Consider the following 24779-nt stretch of genomic DNA (forward strand, 5'->3'; position numbering starts at 1 on the left):
CCTTTTGTTTCTGGAAAGTGCTATAAAAATAAAGATTGATTGATAGATAGTTAGAGTAATAGTTGTTGTAGCACTAGTAATATGTGGACGTGGTGTGTTCTGTGTGCTGCAGTTATCTGGTGGAGATCAGTGCCAGGAAGACTCTCCTGCTGGGTGGATGTCGGCACACCTGTGTGAAAGGATACATGTAGCCACGCTGCTGCCCACAGCACGGGGGACCCCTGTTCCAATGTTAAGTGTTGCCCTTGGAGCGGGGAGGAGAGTTTAAAAGCATCATGCAATGTGCTCTCCTGGCCATTACCTACTCTAGTGACACACACACACACACACACACGCAAAAAAACACCACCACCAAACCCACAGACTGAAGCACTCATTCATCCACACACACACACGCACACGCACACACACACACACACACACATTCAAAACTAGCTTTTTAATCGCGATGTCATGTAAAAACACTCAAAGTGAGGCCCTAGATAACGTTTAACCTCGCACTTTGAAAACCCATTGCAAAGTCAATTCCAGTCGTTAAACTTGAGCTGTCACTTTCAACATGAGGTTGTGTTTTCTTCATTCCTGGTAAAGTTGACTGTCTGGATGTGCACGGTTTTCATCAGTTGAACAAATGGAATGCAGGGGCGGGATGGATTAGGTGGTCTTAAGGTGGCTTAGAGATTAAATGAAGGCTTCTGTTCCAAATGAAACACCTTACATTTGAAGATGCACACTCTTTAACAATTGATTCATAATACAAAATTACAACACATTATTACGCCGTGTAATTGATAGTAAGTATCACTAAGGCCTCAGCTCATTAAAAGGGAGAACTTTATCGGGAGTAGACTATTTTAATATTACCTGTTGAATAACTTTGTTTATGTTTTTGTGTGTGAGTGTGTGTGTTTGCACAAGTGTCATATGCATATAATTCAAGGAATGTTTAATATTCAAAGGCTGATAGAGATGGATGAGATAAGACCACAAGAAGTACTCTCATTACGTGTCTCATACTCCACCTCCACCGGCCGACAGACGAACAGACAGCTGGATAGGTTGGCGGGTACGTATATGTGGGTGTAAAAGAGATATTGATAATGTAGCTTATCGCTGTAGAATTATGCTTCCAGTCAATATTTATTCAATTCTCATGACTTGGATTTTGGATGACCCCACAGTGTTGAGTGTATGTAAGTCGCCTTGGGGAACAGCGTCTAACACGTGACATGTGATGTAAGACTTCTTCCTGATTGAACTGAATGTGTCCGTATTCTTCAACAAGACATAACCCTTCATTCTGAGCACACCGACCTCTGTCTGCACCATGTTGACTCGTTGTGATCTCAGCTCTCGGATGCAGTTGAAGATGTCCACCACGCCTTCATTCTCTGCCATGTCCAGCATGATGTCCACTGCAATGAAGCAGCCTGTCCTCCCTGCCCCGGCACTACAGGGACACATAAACAACCAGGTTATTACCAATCTATTACATATCTGTTTTGGTCTGAACCCTATGCTGAAAGGTGTTACTTATGACAACCAATTATAATAATAATAACAACCATAATTATAATTTAAAAAATACAAATAATAATACTATGATGTACTTTATTGATCCCAATGTGGGAAATAAAAACATTATGTTTATAGCATTATTCAAAATAAGGTTACAACGTGCTTCCCAAAATATGATGTGTATTAGAAAAAGAAGAGTAGGTAACAATAATGAACAATGGATGGGCAGGTAGATACATAACAGCACATAGGGAAAACAGAGCAACACTAAAGTGTAATGTCAGGTTGGAAAAGATCCCTTTCCTACACACATGAATGACACATGTCACAGTTCCATATTAGGTGTCATTTTCAGGACACACTACTACCATAAAACTGCAGTGATTCTCTCCTAGAAAAAAAAAACGGATGGCTTTTGTGAAGCCTGAAATACACAGCGAGCTTTGAGTATGAGGGTGGAGTGTCTCTCAGGCGGTGTTTACACGAGAACGAAACGGGTTGTATCCGCTACTTTTCTCTCACGTAGCCGTTCGTTCACACAAGGCCGTAACGGAACCGCGGAAACGGACCCCAAGGTGGACAGATCTGCAAACGGAACAGTCTGGGGGGCCAAACGGCTCCGTGTGTACGCCCTATACCATCATTTCCTGATAACGATGAAGCCATAGCCCCGCCTCTCCCCACCTCTGCTGCTCACTGCTGTAGCATGCTCAGTAGCTACTGCTAGTGCTACTGACCATGCTACTGATGTTAGTGCAACATCTACAGCTCCTCTACCACAACCATCAGCAACAAGTGGACATGGAGAACTACATAAACTACATGTTGCTAAATCTACTGCGGGGCATAAAGAGAAGGGCAACCATGGCAACCATGCTCGGGGGCTGCCTTTTGTGGCAGAAGTACAGCGCCACTTACAGGCCCCGGCATATGTACTGCAGCGTCTCCAGTGGTCTCGTGTGGACGGACACGTTGAATGAGCCGAATGCGTGCGAACGGAAGACTTTTTTGATAACGAATTCGGTCCGTCTCACTCTGTCTCACTCACACACTCACACAAACATGGAGAGACTTTAATACCCCATGTCAGGTGTTAAAGTGGCACATCCTGAACAGTAATGCCTGCAGGGAATAGGGAGGGACAGAAGAACAGATGGAGGGATGGAACCAGCAAGCGAGAGACACAGGGAGAGAAACAGGGGAGAGCTTGGTGATTGGGAGTGATAGAAGTGGTCGGCACAGGGGAGAGATCAAGGGGGGAAGAATGGAGGGATGGAGCTGAAGGGGTGAGGTATGAAAGGATGCAGAGAGGGAGGGGAGGAACCTATCCTTCTCTTGGCAATCCCCCTGACAGTTCCCTGAGACAGCTCCAGAGTGAGGGAGAAAGAGAGGGAAAGAAGGCAAGATGGAGGGAGAGAAAGAAAGGAACGCCTCTGCAGATTACCTGTCACGCCTGTGATTAATGTCGATACCAGAATACTGCTGGGCCTCGGTGTGTGTGTGCATGTGTGTGTGTGTGTGTGTGTTTGACAGCCTCGTGACACAGGCCAACAGAGTGCCCCCGGAAATTGGAAGTGACTGCCACAACTTCCTGCCTGCCTGTCCTCACACTACAGCTGTTTCTTTCTGGTTTGTTGCCCGCTGTTGTGTTCCACTAAGTGTGTATGTACACTAATAGCCTGTTGGTCTGTGTGCCTGTTTCTTTCCGTACTGTTAGAGGAAGAAGATATCATGAGTGTGTGTATTTTAATTAATTGTTAATGAGTACATTTTTTTAAGTAAGCCTCTTTATTACTTTTCTTTTAAAGAGGCGCTATTATGCTCATGTTCAGCTTCATATTAGTATTTAGTGCCTCTACTGGGACACGTCTCCGTGCTTTAAAGTGGTGAATTTAAAGTACTACATAGTGATTTCACTATGGATTTAAGCTTTTGCAGACCATTTACATGCACACAAACACACACTACAGGAAAGGGAAAACCCAATAAAGCATAATGTGGCCTCTTTACTGGCTTGTATTCCCTATCTCACATAAAGCACTCTTTTATTGTATTATTTATCCTCTTTATTTCATCTCTTTATTATATTGTATCTTGCATTGTTGGAGGAGCCTGGGATTTAACATTTCCATTGCCAACAAAGCCTTTGAATCTTGCATCTTGAACAAAGGTGTTTTGTAAAAAAAACTCCAACTCATAACTCAATATAATAAATGGTGTATCATTTTGTGGTTTGTGTTGTATTTTCAACATTTGTTTTGTTTAACCATCACAGCAATTGTTCAATATCGTGGACACGTAGTTGTATTTGAATCAGCGGTTCATAAACTGTGGGTTGTTCAGTTTTTACTTAGTCGCTGGGGAATAGATAAACCTGCCAACATGCTGCAGAGAGGGACATTTATTATTTTATGAATTATGTTTATACAATAAACTTCATTTTACTTTAAAAATAACAAGTTCATTTTCTATTTGTCTCTGTAAGATGTCACATATTAAAGTTGCAGTTATATATAAATTCCAGACATGTTTTAATAATTTCCATTGGAGTTGCATGCAACGTATTTGTCTAAGAGTGTGTAATGTGAGTGCATGAACAAGGGGGGGTTTTAACATATTTGTATAGGTCTTTTTGAAACATGTCCTCAGGGAGTGTAAGAGTATATGGCATTATTCTCAATGTAATGTAACAGAAAGACAACAAGTAAAATGTAAGCGGGTAAAGAAATGGCTCGGTTGATGCCCTTTGTGTTGCCATTGGCAGCAACACGCAGAAGAAGCCTGTTTAATTCTACTTGACTGTATGAGGGCCTTTTGCCTCTAAGACGCACTGCCCAGAGTAGGTGAGGGGTGTATTCCCCCTGTGGCCACCCAATCAAAGCTATGCATTGCATTAAAGTGGACCGCTAAATGGAATACATTCATTGTAAATGTGCACGCCGATATGAGGCTCCTACTCCAAACCGTTTTTCATAGCTTGTCAGAGCGCTGACCTTTTAAAGCCTGTGCCTGCTGACAACCTGGCCCCGGAGTTGAACTGTTATGTCCCATAAAGAACAGAACATGGAGGTTAAATATACTGTCACCATGGGGATCTTAAAACTGTCACTTGATTTTTTTTACCACCTTTATTCCTGGTAGTTGATGGTGGTGGTCGGTGAAAGTGGGGTGGGAGGTGAACTTCCTTCTTCTTTTTTTCAGTTTTCTGCTTTTTAAAGGTTAGCTCCATTGATCTAATTTATACTTAGGGACATTGGTGTGTGCGTGTGTGAGAGAGAGAGATCATATCATTACTTATTACCTATTCTATTGCCTTAACTGAGGAGGAAGGGGGAACAGAAAAAAGGGGGAAAAAAAGGGCTGACAGTGAACTAGTTTTCTAGCTGCTATCAAATAGGAATACAGATGGATCCTAGGATTTCTTATAGATTCATAAAAATATGCCTTACATGTAAGTATTGATATATATATGTAAGTAATTGTTTTATTAAACATAGTATCATCTTCTTATATTAGGGCAATGTTAAAGTGAGTAGAGTCAATAACATGCTGTGAATTGATATGTATAACATTCAAACTGAAAAGAATGTTCATAGATAAACCAACATCACATGCTCTGTTCTCATGTATGTGCCAGTGTAAAGTTATGTTTTGCTAAAATAAACTATAGATGTTAGCCCTACGTTTATTTAAACATTTATAGTGGGAAACTTTTGTACCATAACTCTCTGTCTTTCTGCTAGAAATGTGTTTCCTGCTGAAGATGTCAAAGCGACCCCATTATGCTTGTTGGGTGTTCCCTTCCCTGTAGTGTTATATAGGTTTATGTGCATGTAATGGTCTGCAAAGGCTAGAACATCAACGTTTCTCTCACACACACTCACACACCCGCCTGAAACGCCTCCATTGGACTCCAACACATTGTACGTGACAGGCTAAGGGAGGGATCATTCCCGGCACATCTCTAAGCTGATGACCAATCACAACAGAGCCGGCCAGTTAACCAATCAGAGCAGACTGGTAAACATGTCACAGAGTACAGGCACACAATACAAATATGAAACCTGAAAATGTCTAATATTGCTGATGGTTTAAATATCCAGGTCCACATAGGCTGAAGGACAGTATAACACCTAGAGCAGGGGTCTTCAACTAAAATTCAACGAGGTCCAGTTAGAGAAAATCTCCCCATGCAAAGGTCCGGAACATCAAAATGTCTAAATTACTTCATGAATTAGTGTGATATATATTGAAGTGAGCTGTAGCTTTATCAACGTCTGCATGTAATCAACAACTGACTGCCAATCAAATAAAGAAAGTACAATTCAAAAACAACAATATTTATTGTCAATTAACATTACTTAAATACTGTGGATATGTGTAATGTTTAAATATTGAAGTTAAAAGCATCAATGTGGTGCACTTTGAGAGCAACATGAAGAGGTCTATGGATACATCTTTCAACACCCATATGAAACAGAACTGTAGCATATTTTCCTTTTTGGATATTTTACAAATCACTCCCCTTTTAAACTCTATTCTTGTTATTTTTAACAACTTTTTTGTTGCTGTCATATAGTATTTTATACCTGTTTTTAATTTAGTCTCATTAATAACTATAATGATCATATCAAGGTGTGCCTTAACCTCACTGAGCTGAGGTTATTTGAGCCCCTCAGGAGATAGCTCTCTTCCACCTGGTTGTAGAAAAGCTCTTTAAATTCGTTAGCATAGCTAGCTAACCAGATGCTAATAACAACAGATCGCCACTGTGCTTACAACTAAAGACACAGCCACGCAAACACTGCGGCATGTGTACGGCTCCTTATGGGTATTGCAATATGTTAAGGGCTGGAGCGGCGTTCCGGTGCTCAGCACTCCTTTCAGACGAGACATATACCACGTGAAGACACGTTACGCTCGTGTTGTGTTCATGAACCTGTCCTTGGCCAGGAAAAACAGGTATTCGCTTGTTTAATTATTTTTGCGGTCTAGATTTCTTCTTCTTTTTTGAAGTGAGAAGTTGTCCGTCTGTCGGACTGACCCCCCACCCCCAAAACGAAAACTCTTCGGGTCTCCACGAATTACACAAGTCACCAAAATCAGCGTTAAAAAAGCGGGAGGCGCCGACAAATCCCCTATTAATGTATTGATTATAGCTCCGGGTCCGTATAGGTCGGCGTCTGGGTCCGGATCCGGACCGCGGTCCGCCTGTTGCCGACCCCTGACCTAGAGTCTGTAGACCCATGCTCAAGGCTTACCTCTCACAAGTATTGTCCCTTAAACTGTTACTTAGTAGCCTATATCTTGAACTCCAATCAGTTCGTGTTTATAGTGTTTCATATTCTAATGTGCTGAGTGTTAAAGTTACGGATCCACAACACCAGTGTTGAAGTCTCCCTGCTAAACCCTTCACTCTCTGCCATGCAGGTGAAGGCATGAGCTGTAAAGGCCCCTACACACCAATCTGACACCAAAGAACACGTCCCGACGGACCTGACTGTCGCTTCACGTCTCCTGCGTCTTGGCCAACAGTCACACTGGAACACACCGCAAAGACTTCAGCCGACGGCCAAGTTGCACGTACGAACTGCGCATGCGTGAGTGGCAATAACTCTCCTTACCAGCAGGCGGCGGTAGTGTGTATTCGTCATTCAAAAGAGGCAACAACCGGAAGACTGACTGCGTGATAACCGAGAGAAGAAGAACAGACTGTGTGATATAAACAAACAACAGCGTGCGGGTTCCATTTTCACTCTACAACGAGAAGCTCATGGGGCTTTCCCGAACCTGTGTCGGGAACTGGAGTTAAATGAAATCTCAGATTTGCCTTCTTAATCGTTTGTTTGGGTCCCTCACTTCCGTTTGAACAGCCAATCAGATTGATTTCTTTAGCCGACAGCCTTTTACCGACAGTCGGAAGGTGTGGGCATGGCCGAAAAGACACGACGGGGCGGGACACACCAATCTGAGTAGGGCCGACAGGGCGCTCATCGACGGCCAGACATCTATCGACGGCCGAAACCGGCTCGGTGTGTAAGGACCTTAAGACTGAGTGAGCGGCTGTTTGTTTGTTCCCAGCAGACAGACCAGCAGCATCAGGGAGTTCAGTCTGTCTTCTGTAGTACACCTGAGTGTACTTTAGGTGCGTGGCTGTGTCCTTACCTGCAGTGTGCCACAATGGGCCCAGCGTCAGGCGGGTTGAGGAACTTGACCTGCCGTATGAAGCCGAGCAGTCCGGTGGCGTAGCAGGGAACGCCGTGGTCGGGCCAGCTGGTGAAGTGGAACTGGCGGAGTTCACGGATCTCATGATGACCCTTCTGAAAAAAACACACACGAGACCCGTTACACCTCAGCTTCATATGGCAATTCCACAAAACCATTCTTTGCCATTTTCGTCTCTTGATGGTGACAAATGCACGGAACTCACAAATCTCATCATGGCCCTTTTGGGAGAGACTGACAAGAAGACATATCATGGTTCAGCAGACTAATTTACATCAGGGATTTTAAGAATCCTGGGGCCATTCTGCGTCTTCGGCTTCAGATGGAAAATAAATCGATCTCGTGGATGTCAAGAAGGCACTTTGTGCCACTTTAGGGAATGGGGGACAGGAAGACTTATCGCGGCTCATTTGCCTAATTTACTGGAGAGATTTGAGGAAACTGATGGCCATTTTGGCTCCACAAAAAAGATGAATTGATTTCACAAATCTCATGATGGCCCTTTAGGCTTACAGGGAGAAACGCCATGGATCAGTTAAGCTGCATATTTTACAGATTGTAAATATTTAACAGTCGTCTCAGCTTCTTTCTGTTTGAATTCTAAGACATCACAAGTACTTAAAAGACATCAGAAAACTACACAATATTGTATGAAACATAAACAAGATAGAAAAGGGAATATGCTTTTAACATCTTTTATGACGTGATACTTCATAAAGAGAGCTTTTTAAAGACCAAAATGCGAAATAAATTGGACTCCATTTATTGGGACTCTTCTCCGAGGGAGATGCAGAAACAGACATTTTGTTTCCTAGCAATGGAGATAATATGAAATGAGAAGAAAACAAGAACCCATTATAGCTGTCCACGAGATAGCATCTTGGAATATTAATGAAGAACTTTTGGGAAACACAATGCAATGAGCTGTTAAATACTTTCCTTTCTCTCTATGGGGATATTAAACAACTTAAACTGACGATCTGAGGCTTAATAGATAGCTTTCAATTCAAAGGGAGGTGTGTGGAGCAGTAGATAGAGCCTTGGTGTTGGGATCAGGGGGTCACAGGTTCAAACCCCACTGCAGTCAGCATGTCGTTGTGTCCCTGAGACACTTCACCCCAAATTGCTCCTGTGGGGATTGCCCACAGTATTGAGTATGTAAGTCGCTTTGGACAAAAGCGCCTAACAAGTGACATGTAATAATAATAACTCTCATCTCCTTAGGTTACAGGCATAATGCTTCACTGTTGTAAGCCCTTATTAATCAACTACTCAAATATTTAAGCAATAGCTTAAATATTTAGCTGTGATATAATGAGCATATACCACGGCCTGGAGTGAGCTATTGCTTTTATAAAACGGTTACCAAGTGTGGCAATATGAAAAAGAAGACACACTCTAATTTAAATAGTTTTTATTAGTAAATAATGATGTTCAAAATAAAATAGTCCCTCCGTTGCCTTCTGCGCGAAACATAGTGCGAGGTGGTTGCTATGCAACAACACTAACAGCTAGCCAACATATTAGACAGAGAGCGTTGATCCATTATTTGGCTATTTATTCACATTCATTTGTATGTTGCCGTTTATTGTGCACCCACTGAAAAACTGTCCAGCATCAGTAGAATGGCCTACGTGGTTACTTGTATAGGTTGAGGTTGTTCTAGGCTGTTGCTTGGCGTGGTGAGAATATTGCTCCACTTTCTCCGGTCCCCGAGATCCGGCTTCCAGCAGCTCTGGAGAGAGCTTTCGCACCTGTGGCCACTAACGGTCATAATTTCTCTGCTTTGTTTCAAGACCCGCATCAGAAAGCTTTTGAATGGAGGTACTTCTCCAGTTGGTCTACCTGCTCTTCACGTAGCTCTGCATGTCGTCGTTTAGGTGCTTTTCTTCTGGAGATAGGCACTGCTCAATCCACTCCTCCATAGTAAGACCACAAAGTTAATCTTAAATGTTTCCATCTTAAGCTTTGTTAGTTAGTTAGTTTCGTAATGGACGTAATGTAACAGTTGTAACGGTTGTAGCTTTTCTCAGACGCGGAGGGATACATGACTTGTGAAAAGTGACCGTGTGATATACGCTCATTATATCACGGCTAAGAACCAATCAGATTGCTTGATTTGACTTGTCCTTTTTATAAACAACAATATATCATGTTGCAGCTTGCTGTCTATTAAAGTGGCCCAATATCTAATCCAAAGGCAAGCGTGGAGATGAATTTTACTTAATTGAACAATCTTGGGAAGGTTGTTCTTAAATTGTATTTTTTCCATATACAATTACACAAAAGTATAGGACCAGTTCACAACAACGTGTTCAGGCAGGTTTGGGCTCAAGGACACCCAAACAACCTCATTGTATATTGCCAATGTTAGACCTGTCAACAGAAAGTCACTAAACGTTGACAGCGTATGCCACTGTGATGTCCGATAACTGCTCCTCTGCAGCCTCAGGGCTGAGAGCTCTTATTTCTAGTTTGCTACTCAGAATTCTGACCTGCATCGCTCCGCACAAGATTCTAAAATATCCCAATCGTACACAACTCAGGAACGCAGCATAAGATATGCATGACCCTTCTTTCTGCTTCCACTGGTTCAATTATTCTCCCAAACACACGCTCCTGCTTTAATAATTCAAACCAATCGATCCCAATATAGTGTTGTAAGCTAAACAAGGCTTAAATGGAGAGGGACATGCCCCCTTCAGTTCAGGTTAGGTAAAGAACAGGAAACTGTTGCAGCTCCCATGCTGCTTCTGATACACAGATAAGGTTGCAGTGAATAACTTATTTTAGCATATGAAAAACTGAGAAGCAGGGAGAACATAAGGGAAGAAAAAGACAAGGTGAGAGGTCAAGAACGAGACTGTGAAGGATCAATGGGCAAGGACAAGAGTGGGGAATGACAAATACACTGAGCGCGTAAAAGTGGAGGTTTCTTCAAGGATGAAGAGACATGTGACAAGGAATGGACAAAGATAAAGATAGAAGAGAAGAGATAACATAGACTGACAATGAGAGTGAGAGAGGCCTCGACAGAGAGGACGGAAATAAAACCCAGAAAACCACATGGTGATTTGATAACTGGACTTCCCATTGATTTGCTATCTTTGATGTTGAAATGACTTCTCTAAAAAGATGGCCGGCGGTCCATGACAGCCAGGCCATGTTGGAAATGTGATGAGGATGGAGAAGCATTTGAAAGTCTCTCTACTGTGAGAGAAGAGGATGATCTCTGCTGCGGCTAATGGGTTCTTTAAGTGTCACAATCTCCTTTGAATGAGTTCGTTGGCCGACAGTGCTACAACCAGCCTCAGATATTTACATTATGAAAGACACGCTGCAGTTTCAAAAACAATGCAAACTTAAAAACACGTTGTGCCTAAACACATGCACAGCCTTCAGAAAACATTCACCAAATTGACGGAAAATCCGGAGAGTTTACTTAAAGCGCTTAGTAAACAAAACACTAAAACCAGACTAAAATACGCTGCAAGAAGCTCAAAACACAACGGAATTGGGGACACCAAAGAGTGACACACACAGCTGGGACTGAGCGTGTGTTTACGTTCGAATTATAAAGTTGCCAACTTACCTAAAATGTGATTTGTATTGGTTTATCTTAACAATGTTATCACATGATTCCTTCTGATGTTATTGCTCATCTGATGTAAGCTAGCTAGCTAACGTGGCTAAATAGTATTTTTATTCAGCGCTTTTAGTAAACGCATGTGTTGTCAACTTGGTGAACATTTCTTTTTCATTTGCATGTGTTTTGGCACAATGGTTTGGGTCGTTTGAGCACGTTTGCTTGCCGGCCACCATAGTTGAGTGACAAATCACTACGTTACAGTTTTTGCTTTAAAAAGAGCTCGAGGTACATTTTCCCCAGTACTATTACAGTTCTTATGTTCTTGTTATGGCAGATACGGTTTTTTCTAAGTGTCCTCATGTCATACATACAGGAATAAACATCTTTGTTTGATTTTCATCAAAATGAGAAGAGTTCCAGGCATATAAAGACACTTAAAAATGATCAGTTTCTCTGGTGCTATTTACAAGTATTTATAAGTTAAATTAACACTTGTGTTTTATTCTGTGAACTAATGACCACATTTCTCCCAATGGCCAAAAAGAAATGTTGTCATTAAGAGATTTTATTTGCAGAAAATGAAAGCTACAATGGTCTCTTTATTTTTTTTCAGAGCTGTAGATGCACTGCGTTTTAATGTTTTATTGTATTTATTCTCTTGAGTTTTGTGATGACTGAACGAGTGAGGAGTTCAGCATCTTCCTCAAGGTCACTCTGACAAAATGCAAGACTTCCTTCTCCGCTGAGAGATGAACCCAAGACCTCGGAGCTGTGGAGGATAATTAACCACAAGATCACCCTGACATTGGTGAAGCATTTCTGTAGCAAATGTATGTGTATGAGTAGTCATTGTATTCGCCTACTAGCTTTGGTATAAATCCAAGAAACCAAATCATGCAGAAGATGAAGAATAGAACATGAAAAAGTATTGCAATTAAAAACCTTGAAAAGTGAAGAATACATGTAATGATGAAATAACGGTAGGTTACGTATTGTAACCCAAGTTCTATAAGCACAGGCGGAGCCCTGTACTGGACTCTATGGGTACTACTCTCATCAATGATACGCGAGCATTCACACACTGAAGTTGTATAAACGTAGCCGGCCAATCAGGGCGAGCCTACCTGAATGCACGCGCAGCTCACAGTATATAAGGCGGCTATGCCTCCTGACTGTCATCCTACACCCTCTTCAGTGAGCATCATAGGAAAGACAGGGCCCCTAGGGAGAGGGCTCTGCCTGTGCTTATAGCCTAGGGTTACAATACGTAACCAACCGTTCTGGACTCTATGGGTACAGTGGGTGGAGCCCCGATGGATAAACGCCCTGTCGTCCCACCACACTGCCCCTTTGCACCGGCCTTTGGCTAACAGCCACCGCACCCCAACTTCCTATCACAGGGAAGTCGGGCTGCAGCTTACTTGGCTGGGTAGAGCCTAATTGGTCTGAATAAGCCCATAGCTCTACCCTGCAGGTGCCAGCGCACCACGTTTCCCAGGTCTCTAAGGAGCATGGGGAAAACGTAAATGTACTATGTCTTCCACACTCACACGCTTACCTCGTGTAGTGTGCGCACGGACCCTAGTGGGGAAGGCTCTCCCCGCCTGCCTACCCCTGCGAAACGTAACCATGGTTGACCATGGTCACCATGGTATTCCATTGTCAACCATTGTAATACCATGGTTGACTACAACATACCATGATGGTCACAGTACCATGGGGAAGAAACCATGGTCTACCATGGTCAACCATAGTCAGCCTACCATGGTCACAATGTCAACTCCGGAAACCATGGTCAGCCTACCATGGTCACAATGTCATCTCCAGAAACCATGGTCAACCATTTGAATATTTGAACCATGGTCTCAAGAAACCATGGTCTCCAGAAACCATGGTCTACAGAAACCATGGTCTCCAGAAACCATGGTCGACAATCATTCTAATGAGGCTCATGCAGGCACCGTCACCTGATGAATGTATATAAAATAGTCTTTACATTTTTACCAACTGTTTAATGAGCATTTAATGAGTGTGTGTGCAACTATAGAGTGATTTAATTTATATTATTTCCAGTCTGGTGGACCATGGTTTATGTCCATGGTACTGGTGGACCATGGTTTATGTGACCATGGTCGACCATGGTTTATATCAGTGCTCGACCATGGTTTATATCAGTGCTCTACCATGGTTGACTGTGTTGCCATATCCCAACCATGGTCTACCATGGTCAACCATGGTTATACCATGGTTAAATGAACCATGTTCTACAATGGTTCATTTCGCAGGGGTATGTCTTCCAGCCCTGTATGGGGCTTACTGCGCACCACGTTTCCCAGGTCCCAAAGGAGCATGGGGCAACGTAAGTGCATTACCCCTGCGAAATGAACCATTGTAGACCATGGTAGACCATGGTTCATTTAACCATGGTAGACCATGGTTGGGATATGGCACCACAGTCAACCATGGTAGAGCACTGATATAAACCATGGTCTACCATGGTCTACCATGGACATAAACCATGGTCCACCAGTACCATGGACATAAATCATGGTCCACCAGACTGGAAATAATATAAATTAATACAAGCTTTTCAATAGTTTCAAGCATTTAATTTTAAAATATCTGTATCATGTTAATTGCACTTAATTTCATCTACAGTACACTGTCACTCTATAGTTGCACACACACTCATTAAATGCTCATTAAACAGTTGGTGAAAATGTAAAGACTATTTTATATACATTCATCAGGTGACGGTGCCTGCATGAGCCTCATTAGAATGATTGTCGACCATGGTTTCTGTAGACCATGGTTTCTGGAGACCATGGTTCAAATATTCAAATGGTTGACCATGGTTTCTGGAGATGACATTGTGACCATGGCAGGCTGACATGGTTGACCATGGTAGACCATGGTTTCTTCCCCATGGTACTGTGACCATCATGGTATTTTGTGGTCAACCATGGTTACATTTCGCAGGGTTACGTCCAAGGGGGTCAGATACAGCTTACTGACCCACAGCCCTCCTCCTTTCACCAGTCCTGTGTTGCCCCAGCAAGCACCGACGATGAAAAAGGAGCCAGACATGTCTAAAAGATACTTACCTTATGAACGGGCCTGGCGTAGACCAATACGCCACCGTGCATAGGTGGATGACTAAAGCCGTCTAGCTGTATAACCCTCGACCTGGAATAACTCCTTAGGTTCTTGGAAACAGAGGGGTTCGGTCTGAGTGTCGCCCTGCTACGGTCACCACGAACCAGAAGGCAACTTGGGTGCACCGGTAGAGCAGTCAGTTTGCATACTTCCTTGGCAGAAGTCAAAGCAAGCAGCAAAGCTGTTTCTTTTTGCTTCTCTCTCTCTCAATGATAGCGCCTGCAGGGAGGAGAGCTCCAGAGGCTCAACGGTTCTGTAACCAAAGCCTCGAGCACCATTCTTTTATGGCAGTTCCCATTGCGGGTGGAGACATGCACCACTGGGCGCTGTCTCCTGATCCCCTGCAAAAAATGCCTCATAAGCGGTTGGCTGAAGACTGGTCTGCCGCCAGGATAGAATAGAGCCCAATGTACTGGACAGAGGCTCTAGACTCCCTTCCTCGCACCACGTCTGTCTGTCCTCTGACAGAGTGGCACGTAGCCTGCCCTCCTTCTCGATGGGGCGTACACCCTTCTTTCAAACGTTTTACTTTTTCTGTCAGGTGTTGGCCTGCTCGCTGAAGAGAAAAGGATGACAGTCAGGATATTATATACTGTGAGCTGCGCGCGCATTCAGGTAGGCTCGCCCTGATTGGCCGGCTACGTTTATACAACTTCAGTGTGTGAACGCTCGCATATCATTGATGAGAGTTGTGCCCATAGAGTCCAGTAGAGGGCGGAGCCTGTGTGAGATAGAACTAAAGAGACCTAGTGGAAAGAAAAAACCTGCTAAACACTTCTAACTTATCCTTTCAGCAAAGTATCACAGTTATTTTGTCTCCAACTCATCTAGACGCCTAACACCTGTCTGGATATCAGCTGGCTGTAAAGTCCTGTAGAACAATTTATCTGAGAAATTCCAATCAATCAAAATCTAATCCAAATGACTGGACTGGATCTTTGATTGAAGATGTTTTAGAGATTTGTGGAAAATAATAAAGGAAGCCATTACGCCCACCAGTGGATCAACTCAAACTGGAAACTCAAGTTCAATTAAAGGGAGGGAAGGCTCATGACACGCATTTTTAAATAATTATCATCCGATAAAACAGACCAGTCTCTGCCAGTCTTTTTTAAAAAAATGTTTATCCGATGACGTTATCAGTGATTTTAAACTGATTAGTTACCGAAATAACATCAACCCTGTGGGCGGCGCCATTTTACCGGAAGTGACGTAAACTATGCGTTTGGTGTCGAGGACAAATTGATGTTCATGTTATTTACTCTAGTTACTCTCTCAATTCTATAGAAATATGCCTCATTGTATCGCGAAACATTGCCACAATTCGGATAGGAACAATCCACGGAATGCTCGGTTCCATCTATTGCCAACGGGTAAGCGTAGGAAGTACGTTCGGAGGCAGTGGCTAGCGAAATGTGCTCGGCCCGAAACGAAAGATCCACAGGCGCATGTATGCAGCGAACATTTCAAGTTTCCGGACGACTACTCTGAGAGTATGATGAAACATAAAATGGGATTTATTAAACGAGATGCAGTGCCATCGGTCTTTCTGGTGTCATCACCGACCAGGAAACCAGTTCGGCCAGTTGAGAAATCGCCCTCTGCAAGTGTGAAGCGACGGAGGACCAGAAGTAGTGCTAGGAGTTATGGCGCATTTCCATTGCCGCGGGTAGCCCCGTTTAAACGTCCTTTAGCGTCCAGGCCAGTTTTTGGTGGCCTTTCCATATAGCGTAGTACCGGCTAGCGGGTACTTTTCCCAAGTTTTTCCAGCCCCATAACATCGTGGTTCTAGGGCCAGGGACAACGAGGCTGAGTATGCTAAACTAGAGAGGGAATCGCTAGCAAGGGTGGTACTACAGCATACATATCTAGTAATCAAAATCATTGTATCTACTAAGTAGGCCTACATTGGGGTTGTATTGTTTGCCTTTTTAGAAAACTTTATTTTATATTATTTGGGCAGTACATGATATACACAATTGTATTGTTTGCCTGTAGTTGGCCTTTTAATTAATAAAATATTTGAATTTGAAGTTTTGTAGATAGGGATCTTTTGGAATGATCTAGTCTTTGTAATTGTCCGGCGACGTTTCTCAGACTGTCCAGACTGCTTTAATTCTCTAGCTTAAATCAGTAAATGTTCTAAAATGTTTGCTGGGGCCCTGACAATACATTAGCAGACAGGAATGTCAGTATTGCCATCATTTAGACGAGTCCGAACTCAAATACTCCGCCATGTTTTCGTGTGTTTACAAAGTGAACGCATGGATGACGTCACAACCATCACGTGACTATTGAAAATGGCCAAAATGGCAGCTGCCTGATGGAATATACAGGTTTGAATAAAAAAGAGCTATAAAATCATTATTTACCGGGGAATATCGCTGATTTCTTCAGGGTATGGTTTAAACATAATGTTTCACTAAATACTGAAGTTTTGATTAATTATCTAATGAGTGGAGCATTCCTTTAAGTAAATAATTTTCAATCCCATGTGAACATGGACAGGGAGGTGTTTGGTGTTTTAGGCATTGTGACAGACAAATGTTGTTTCAAAGACTTCAGGGAGCGTTCCTCCAGTTTGACATAAGCAGCCTGTTTTACACATCTCTCAAACCATCTGCCCAATGCGCATGTGTGCTGGTCCTCAAGCTGTGATTGTTTGCTGGTAGCTTTGTGTCCACTGCTGGGTCCGGCTCAGTTTGGTCTCCGCTGTGGCACAATTGTTTGGTTTCTCCGTTCTGAGTGCCATCGACCAGATTACTCCTCTGCTGTGTTGGAGTTGGTCCATGGGGTTCTCTAAGCCCTGTTGCAGTTTCTTGTTGGGTTCTAAAGTACCAGGAAACTGTGTTTAGAACAAATTAGAACAAATGCTACAGCTTCTTCTCCACCTCCATGATGCCATCCGCTTTTTGGTGGATTCCCTTTCCTGTAGTGTGTTATATGGTTTGTGGTCAAGTAAATGGTCTGCAAAGGCTAACATCCCAAGGTTTCAGGGTGGAAAGAGGGTCTGCCGCCGAGCCCGTATGAGGAAAACAAAGCACTTTTTGAACATTAAAGCACAGGAGAGCCACTAAATACAAATATGAATGAGGATCATAATAGGCCCCTCTCAGTAATACAGTATATCTTTTTTTTTAAACGTCAATATAATTACGACCGTGTTCACTCACCTACTGTTTGACTGATTCTCAACCATATAGTTCTTTAAATCTTGCCTATCTCACTTTTTGTGTCTCTTTTTTTCTTCATTTTCCTTCTTTCAAACCTGCTTGTACGCAGATTTTTCCTTTTGTTCGAGTCTCTCTCTGCCACCCTTGGTTAATCTCCTCGGACGTGCCATTAATAAAGCTTTTCATTAAGACCCTGTTATTATTACTCACTGCAATTAAAGCCATTTAACTGTGGTGCAGAACCCCTCTCTCTCTCTCTCTCTCTCTCTCTCTCTCTCTCTCTCTCTCTCTCTCTCTCTCTCGGCCCCCTTTGTATTGCTTTCTCTTTGTTCTCCACACTCACTCACTCACTCACTCACTCACTCACTCACTCACTCACTCACTCACTCACTCACTCACTCACACACACTTACTCACTCACTCACTCACTCACTCACTCACTCACTCACACACACACACACACACACACACACACACACACACACACACAAAACCTACTGTAGTTTCAAGATGGAGAATTGTGTACTCTGAGTGTGTGCGTCTGGTGTGTGTTTGTACGTATTAATGCATTCTGCAAAATGACAGGCAATTCAAAGTCAGCTTTCCTTTGAATTTTAAAGTAGTTGTGCACGCACGCACACACACACACACACACACACACACACACACACACACACACACACACACACACACACACACACACACACACACACACACACACACACACACACACACACACACACACGCTCAGAGGTGGTATGGATTAATGGCTTGCTAAACGAGCTGACAGCGAGAACTTGAAGACTCGTCTTCATAAGCTGCTTTCTCACGAGTGAAGGGGGAAGGAAATACAGGATAGGGAAAAAAGAGGTATATAAAGAATGCGAGAAAAGGACACCGGCAGCAGGCAGAGCATATTTTAGTTTTTTTAAGTGTCCCATTTGAATAATTCTTTTTTTGTTGGTGAAGTACGACTGCTAACTGTCAATGTATTTTTGATACATCTACGGTTCAGAGTGGTACAAACCAGTAAGAAAGATATATGCATGAAAGCAAAGTGAAATATATTAGCCAAATAGAAAAAGCAGTACAAAAAAACCAGAGATATAACTTGAAAAAGAGGGGACGTGACACAGAAGAAGATGTAAACAAAGTATGGTTATACAATCAAAGATTTGATTTTTTTCTCTTATTGTCAAGTGTGTTTATGCAAGCATCAATCCATCCAGCCTGATTATAATGGCACCGATTTAGCTTTCCAACATTTTCTCAAACAGTGAGAAACAAACAAGGAGCACTTCTTTCTTGCTTCCAATCATATATTATAATATATGAATCCAAGTTTGGGGTTTAGAAAGAAGATAAGGAGGATCATTGAACAACAAAGAGAACATGACCGGGTTTAAATACTATTGGGTTTCAGAAATGTTCTGAAAACTAGACTCATAATATGTTGATTTAAAATAAGGCAACCTTGTTGAAATACTTTGCCAATAATATATATATCAACAGCTGCATCATTTTGTGATAACAGAAAAGGTCAATATTTGAAATCCCATGTGCTTATTTATGGAGGAGGATAAGGGCCGTGTGGGAATCTTTCTTTTGAGATCCGAAGTGAATCCTTTTTTTCTCAATTCTGAGATTAAAGTTAGAATTCTGAAGAGAAAAATGTGACTTGTTTTGTGAAATGTGACTTTCTTGAAATCTGACTTAATTCTCAAACGTTTTTTTTCATAATTCTGATTTAAGTCTGGGATGAAAGAAACATCACGTGGCCCTAATCCTCTTCTGTACTGGCTTAACTTCTGCTAGAGGTGATATTTTGCAATGCCACGAATGTAAAAAAAACATTTATTTATTTACCATTTATGATGTTCTTTGGGAGAGAAGATCCCTACATTATAAGCCATATTGTTAGTTTTACTATTGAAGATATTCCATAGTTTACCTTTTGGACGGTGAATGTCCTTATGACGTACTCAGCCAGCGGTTCAGTTTCTATCAGGGTCACCTTGATGTCTCCATAAACCTCCGTCTCATCCGGCCAGTAACGCACACACTTCACCTGGGAAACACATATTAACATTCATACAATGTAGTGAAACAAGCCAGTCATGATCACCCAATGAGATTGTTGAGAGCAGTACCACTGAAACACCCAATGGAAAAATCCCATTCGCTTTTCATCGAGGCAGCCCTGGTGATGCTTACTTCCAAGTTGGCCAACACACATTGGTCATCACTGCGTCACTCTAGTTGGCCTCTTCATCAAACACATTCACATATATTCTGTAATATAATAACTCGGATGACAAACTCACCCTGCCCACCTCAACCAGGTTGGTAACCATGACGATAGAGGCCGAGTTCTCCTGCCAGACCATCCTCCAGAAATCCCTCACCGTCTCCTGCATGGGCCCTGACACACACACACACACACACACACACACACACACACACACACACACACACACACACACACACACACACACACACACACACACACACACACACACACACACACACACACACACACACACACACACACACACACACACACACACACACACACACACACACACACACACACACACACACACACACACACACACACACACACAAGTTAGATATGCATACCGACACACACACCAACAGACACATGCATATGTACAGTATTTATGTATAAACACACTCCTCACATACAAATAAGTCAGCTCTGAAAGCACAGACTTAAACAAACACACACATGAACAGAAAAAGCACACACGCACACACACATGCACTCACACACTATCAATCTCAGATAGTGGCTCCAGGGTTTGAGGTAATGGGGTCTTACATTTGCCAGGGGGATTTTATACGGCGGTTTAGATTTAGGAGGTTGCGGTAATAGCCTCCAAAACCGAGAGGACGACATTTACCAGGTGGCTGCCACACACACACACACACACACACACACACACACACACACACACACACACACACACACACACACACACACACACACACACACACACACACACACACACACACACACACACACACACACACACACACACACACACACACACACACACACACACACACACACACACACACACACATTACGTCAGTTTAATTACCTTGTGTGGCGATGTAATGTCTGGGTCTGTGGTACCCCTGTGAGACAGATAAAAAAGAAAAGCATAAAATAAAAAACTCTCCATATTTACGTCATCTCCATATTTGTCTTCCCATATTTCTACATGTGGATGCACTGTACGCACATACGCCATGTGAGTTTAGTGTTTCTTATATTGCTCTCGTCTTTTTAGTGTCTTTAATGTAGCCTTATATTTCTATATTTAATGTGTACTGTCTTCTGCCCCGCTTTCATTTCTCTCCGCAGGCTATCCGTTCTCTGTATATTCCCAGATGGGTAAAGTACTACAATTGCAATTTAAATCAACATTGTAACTTCTTGCTTATTCATTACATCACCTTCTCACTTCACTCTCAGTTTGTCTAACCCTCCTCGCATCTTTCTTTGTACTATTTGACTTCTAAACTGTTGTGTTGATCTCTTTGCCAGCTTCTCTTACTAATCAAAATCCGTCTTTTCCTCACTTTTCTATCATTGTTTTATTTATTTACTGTCCTGGTGAAATTATTGCTTACTATTTCCTCTTTTTAAATCATCCACCTCCTTTACTCTTTTTCCGTGTCCTCTGCTTCTCAATCAGTTTCTGTCTACTTCCATCCTCCACTTCTGAACCTGGCTTTTTATCATTGCATTCTCCTTCTCCTCGCTCCTCTGTTCTGTCGTCTCCTCCCATGTTTTCATTTATCCCGTCTCCCTCTCCAGACACCTCAATCCTCAGAGAAGCATAACTCAAGGTCGTTTTCCGAATAAACATCAAATTAAATAATAGAGGAGAGATTAAAAGCGACTCCCTCTTGTCCCTGCACAGCCCCCCCCCCCCCCAAAAAAAACCTCCCTATGAGACTGATAACCTTGTTGAGATGAAAACATGTATCACGTTCATATTGTCATTACGACCACGTTATAGATATCTGCACAGAGGGAATATATTGTTTCGAGTTACAATTGTTCAATACCCCCCGCTCTTTCTTTTCTTAAGAAATAAATGGTGTCTGTGGAGACTGATTTAAAATCTGCATTATGTACCGGTTTCAATAATACTATTATTAAAACAGTTCACTGTTAGATTGACACTCAATTGATAAGTGGAGCACAATGCTCAAAGGGCAAAGAGAGATGAGGGGGGGGGGGGGGCAAGAGGGAAAACAGTGGGAAGGTAAGGGACACGATGGAACTGAAGAAGGGAGGAGAGAAATGTATTAAAGGGGTGGGGGGGGCTGAATGGGAGGAAAGCAGAATACAATACAATTTAAGTCCTGATGACTTTCCCCGCATCCATATTTCATTTGTTAAATGGGTGGGGTCCTTTCGTTATCACGACCTTTGCTAAAGGCCTCAGTGTGAGTGCACTTCTCTGTGGAAAGAATATTGTCTATATGTTGGAGTCCATGTTGCTTTATTGCATTTTAGAGAATCTGAAGCCCATCTTATTATTATGTTTTGTCTGCACAGGAAAGATTGTTGAGATCCACCCAGATCCATATTTTTTCCTTTTCTATATAAATTCAAATGACCATTTTTGACATTTGGATATTCCTTGTTGTACATGTATCACTTTTTTAAAGCATACACAAAACATCTATTGCACGTCTGTCTGTCCCGAGGTGTCTTTCATTATTTCCCCATTAGTGTTGTGCTTGTATGTGCGGGCGGTCTAAGGACAGAGGGTGTCGTACAGTATGCTGTACACACTGTAAAGCCCCCTAAGGCAAATGTGTAGTTTGTGATATTGGGCTACATAAATAACATTTGATTAAAGCTTGATTGAGTAATATGTGGCTGCGTTATTGGGTACTACCCTGTTCAACCATGTATTTACAAAACACAGCCCACACTGTAGGGAGTTGCCATCATTCATGAAAATTGCTTTTGCATGAGCATAACTGCTTTTACTTTTAAGAATATGTATATAAAGTTTGAAGGACTATGGGCACAAATTGTCTGTTGAAGGGATTTTTTTTAAAAATAATTGTTTCTGTGTATGTCTCCGATACAAATAGCTTCACTTTCAACTACTGCATGTGAGAATGTGTGCATATGTATTTCCATCTTTGTGAAGTCCAATTCGCTTAAGACGTCCAAAGTGAAGACAGATTGAAAATGGAGGACTATTGGAGGTCACTTGGTGTTTGGGGTCATGTTAGAATAAGGTAAGCGTAGTGTTACTCTTTGGTTAGAGTTCCTGGTAGGGCTGAACGATTAATCGATTTTAAATCGAAATCGCGATTCGAGATGTAGCGATTATTAAATCGCAAAGCCTGCGACTTTTTTTTTTTACATATTTTTTTTTTTTTACATATTTTTTTTTTTCTTCTTGTGTGTCAGTCATCCACACCAATCAGAAGTGCTGTGCTCCACATGTACCAGCCATTGTTAACCAATCAGAAGTGGCCCATGATAGAAGGTGATAGACAGATTGATCCAATCACCTGCCAAGTGCTTTTGAAAGTGCCTGCCCTTTCCAAATGGCTTCCAATGGAGCTTCAGATGGTTTGGTGAAACAAACCATCTGGGTCAGGTTAGTAACGCTCCATCACATGTTCTACATCTAAAAGGGTGAATCTTTAACTGAAGCTCGACTTTAAAGCAACCCAACGGAATTGTCATGTAAGTTTAGTTCTTTCACTCGTAGCTCGGGCTGCGGGGGCGCTAGAGACAGGAGTATGGTAATACGACCTTCCTAGCCGGAGTTATGGCCGCATTTTACAATAAACTTCCGTTGGGTCGCTTAAAAATAAATATCGCAATTCGAATCGCAATATATGTCAGAAAAATCGCAATTAGATTTTTTCCCAAAATCGTGCAGCCCTAGTTCCTGGTTCTCAAAAGCATTGATGGACAGATGTGTCTGTGTGTGTCACCACTCACGTCAATGTAATTGGCGTTGATGTAGTCAGAGTGGGGGTCTCCTTCCAGCAGCTGCAGTCGGACTCTGGTGTGATCGTCTGTGGGGTCAGATAGCACAAAAATACAACAGGCCTAAAGTTACATTTACCCACAGATCGGAGCAGCTAACTGAGTGGAGGGGGACAGACGACAGTAACTAACCAGGCTCCAGGTTAGAAGAACTAACCCTGGCTTTTATTGAAAGAAGAACGTTTCCCTTCAAATCAACCTGTACTCACGCATTGTGAATGTCCTCTTTTAGTAGCAAAGAACTCTTGGTTGAGAATACACATCATGTCACTTTGACACTAGAGGCCGCGGTTCAAGTTCTGTCTCCTACCAACTAGGGTTGCCAGAAACTGACCATGATCAAAATCGATTATTCGGCAGCCCTGGCGAATAATAATCGATTATTCGACCGACCCACCCCCGCGGGAGAGAGAGAAAAAAAAAAAAAAGGAATTCCGTTGTTTTCTTTACTGTAACATGTTTAACAGTACAAACAACAAACAAGCATGTCATCACAACGACGTGGCCTTGAAGTGAAGTTGGTAATGGCCGGCTGTGCTGCGTCTTTCTCTGTAACCTCTTTGGCGTGCTTCGCACTCAAATGCGAACGCATTGTTGAGTTGTGATAGACCAACGTCTTTTCGCAGAGCTTGCATTTAACTTCCTTTGGACTTGTAAGTTCGAAGTAGTTCCACGAGGAACTCTTTTTACCTGCCGCTTTGTTCATCTTTAGTCACACCACGTGTGAGGTGGGGGTGGGGGCGGGGTCGGTGTGTAGTCTGCTCTGCACACAGGCTTCCTCCAAGTTTACAGTAAAACAAACTGGTGGTGTGACCAATGACCATTTACAATTATTAATACTATTACTATTATTAGCATATATATATTTATATATATTTTGGTTGAAACTAAGCCAGAAAAAAAAAAAAAACATAAATAATAATAAAAAATATATATAAATAAAATCGATTTTTAAAAATAATATTCGATTATGGAGACTGTAGCGAATATTCGAATAATCGCTTGCATCCCTACTACCAACAGTGTTTTGTATTATCATAAAGACACCTAAGAAGCC

At 42.3% G+C, this 24779-nt stretch overlaps 1 protein-coding gene across 4 annotated transcripts in view; it reads right to left on the reverse strand.

Moving 5' to 3' along the window:
- Positions 1-24779, reverse strand: part of LOC117442425 (receptor-type tyrosine-protein phosphatase T-like) — a 134496-nt gene that overhangs the window by 25407 nt on the left and 84310 nt on the right. For 3 of the 4 annotated variants that reach the window (XM_034078422.1, XM_034078420.1, XM_071202416.1), the window contains exons 9-14: positions 23675-23751; positions 20787-20823; positions 19986-20083; positions 19613-19729; positions 7684-7838; positions 1315-1450 (exon numbers count right to left, since the gene is read on the reverse strand). In XM_034078422.1, coding sequence (XP_033934313.1) covers positions 1315-1450; positions 7684-7838; positions 19613-19729; positions 19986-20083; positions 20787-20823; positions 23675-23751 — 620 coding nt within the window. The remainder of the gene's footprint in view (positions 1-1314; positions 1451-7683; positions 7839-19612; positions 19730-19985; positions 20084-20786; positions 20824-23674; positions 23752-24779) is intronic. The other variant, XM_071202415.1, reaches the window with a different exon arrangement.

This window comes from Pseudochaenichthys georgianus, unplaced genomic scaffold (genome assembly GCF_902827115.2).
Source record: "Pseudochaenichthys georgianus unplaced genomic scaffold, fPseGeo1.2 scaffold_427_arrow_ctg1, whole genome shotgun sequence".
Lineage (NCBI taxonomy): Eukaryota > Metazoa > Chordata > Actinopteri > Perciformes > Channichthyidae > Pseudochaenichthys > Pseudochaenichthys georgianus.